At 40.5% G+C, this 2696-nt stretch overlaps 1 protein-coding gene across 1 annotated transcript in view; it reads right to left on the bottom strand.

The window, feature by feature from the left end:
- Nucleotides 1-98: 98 nt before the first annotated feature.
- LOC101848722 (ATP-dependent translocase ABCB1-like) overlaps nt 99-2696 on the bottom strand; it is a gene marked incomplete at both ends in the record, with an annotated part of 5553 nt that continues 2955 nt past the window's right edge. The window contains 3 exons of the mRNA XM_005113477.3: nt 99-202; nt 577-586; nt 1361-1522. Coding sequence (XP_005113534.3) covers nt 99-202; nt 577-586; nt 1361-1522 — 276 coding nt within the window. The remainder of the gene's footprint in view (nt 203-576; nt 587-1360; nt 1523-2696) is intronic.

Genomic DNA, 2696 nt, shown 5'->3' with positions numbered 1-2696 from the left:
TGATGATGATGATGATGATGATGATGATGATGATGATGATGATGATGATGATGATGATGATGATGATGATAACAAAGATTAGGACGAACAAGTCATACTATCGGCTGCTCTGCCCCGCTGGTTCCTTTTTTCATTTTTTTCGCAGCCATCGCTTCGCCGTCAGACATCATGTCGGCCTCGTCATCAGTTGTGCCTTGATCAGCTGTATGGGACAGAAACAAACATTGCTAGATCCCACAGAGCAATGCCAATTTGATTTAAGATCAGCCTCATCCGCACAGCCATGACTACTCAGGAAAAAAGAGACCTCGCTCACTGTAAACAAGAATGAGTTACATTTGGTTTCAATAATTTGTTTGCGAAGTATCCCTTTCATTCTTACCAACATCTTGCATGAATATGAAATAACTGAAGGGCCATGAAAGCGATGGAAACAAAAAGTTCCGCGATGCTAGACTCTGTGATTATCTTTCCCGTTTTTTGTGTTCCTTTATGCAGATTAACGGGGAGTATCTGAACAACAATATAAGACGGTAGCATGTGCCTTAATAAAATGTTGAGAGCTGCAATACTCACCGCCTCTCGACTGGAACCCAAGAACATGAAAAAAAAAAGAAGAAAGGATTAATGTTCACACTTACATAGACTTCTGGTAAACATGTATTCACTTAATAATGATACTAGTGCGAACATTAATTTAGCTCCTTCTTACTATTACAATACTCTAAGCACGAGGTTAACGGCTTTAACATGCACGTTTCAATATACGTATAGATTCAGAAGAGCCTTGTCTTCTTAATTATTTCAGCATTATAAACGGGTGTAGACATTGCCCCTGATTTTGAAAATGGAACAAAATTGCACACAACGAACAAATGAACCCCCCCCCTAACTCTTAATATTTTAACCAATATCAATATTGGTTTTTTTTCTGGGCTCTCAGATTTTCAGAATGTGAGAGGAGATTCGACAAGACGCAAAAATCAATGTACCTCCCTCCCTTTAAATAATTAAAACTAAAACATTCCCCCAAAAATAAAACAAAAAGGTAAAACAGAAGACAAGACAAAGCAAGGAAGGCACACTCATTTACCTTCTGATTCTTTAACAATTTACATACTGAAAGCACTACTGCTGGTGTTGCCAATTTATATAACTTCGTTTAACATTTTATCATGACACAGTAACACATTAAAAAGTCATTGGCTCCACATACCATTCCATTGAGGTAAATCACATACAAAAATAATAGATTAATTGTAAAAAATAAGGGTAGCTGAGAAAAATAAAAAGATTGAATATAGTTAAATACTCGAACAAAACTCGAAGGAAACAAAATATTTGCAACAAATCAATTCACCTGAGCTGATACGAGATGGAAATAGACACCTCTCTTCACCATCAGCTCGTCGTGTGTGCCCATCTCCGCTATCTGACCCTTCTCAAAAGCCACGATCAGATCAGCTTGTCTGATGGTGGACAGACGATGAGCAATCACGATGGTGGTCCGGCCGCGACAAGCCTGGAATACAGTGGCCATAATGTTGAGAGGGCAATCTGGCCTATTGTACTTTGCTCATCTTCGTGGGTAAAAGTCTCTTAGAGGCCCTCCCCCCGCGAACTTACTTGACCTACTATGAATATCCAGCGTCTCCAGTATCTAATGGGCCATACTTGGGTCACAGTGATTTCATGTACCAGAGACGCTTTTGATATATGAAATATTTTAAGAATTGGAGGGTGGGGGGTGTCAAAATTTACTTTTGCTTCTTCGTGTTAATACATTTGAATTGTACTATTCTATGTATATGCCTCGCTCACCTAGAAATGCAAATTTGATCCGTACAGTACATAGTTTTGAGTTTCACAGCGTATCAAGCTTTTTCGAATGCAATTCTTTGAATACCCTTTTATAATCATAATAATTGCATTTATATAGCGCATATCCATGCTCAAAAGCATGCTCTATGCGCTTTCAACTATTATTGCCCCAGAAGACCCTCTGAGAACACTCAGAATCATTTTCGGCTTCCGCGGAAGCATACAGTGCAAGCTGCGGATTTCACGCGCTCAAACACTATCAAACTGACAAGATCGTTCACTGTCTATAGCCAGGTACCCATTTCCACCTGGGTGAAGTGAAGAAAATTTGTGCAAAGTGCCTTTCCCAAGGACACGACGTCGGGCCCCTGACGGGATTCGAACCCACGACCTTACGGTTGCGAGTCCGAGAGCCTAACCACTAGGCCACCGAATAATCTTACGGTTTTGATAAAGTATCTATCTCTCTGTCTATCGACCATTCATTCCAAACTGGCATGTGTGGTGTAAAGGTTACGCTCCAAGACATGAGTTCGATTTCAACGGGAGAATATTATCTATCTTACCGAGTATTCCTATGTTTTAGTGGAGCTTTATTTTATGCATGATAGGCAGAATCAAGCAGCCCCCCTCTTAGATGATTTCAGTTGTGTCGACTGAGGGCCAAAATAATTAACAATTATAGGGGAGCAAAATTCGTGGTGCAACGTAAAGTAAAGTGAAGTTGTTCCCGCATCCGATCCAGACCTGGGGATTGCCTTATTTGTGAGACAATTTCCTAGGCCTTCGGTATATTATGATAAGGTGGCCAGTTCATTTCCACGCCGCCTTTACTTCCCCAACTCGAAGTCAGGTACCCATTACTGCTGGGTGGC

Source organism: Aplysia californica, unplaced genomic scaffold (genome assembly GCF_000002075.1).
Source record: "Aplysia californica isolate F4 #8 unplaced genomic scaffold, AplCal3.0 scaffold02690, whole genome shotgun sequence".
In the NCBI taxonomy this organism is placed as follows: Eukaryota; Metazoa; Mollusca; class Gastropoda; order Aplysiida; family Aplysiidae; genus Aplysia; species Aplysia californica.
This window is presented reverse-complemented; position numbering and strand designations above follow the sequence as displayed.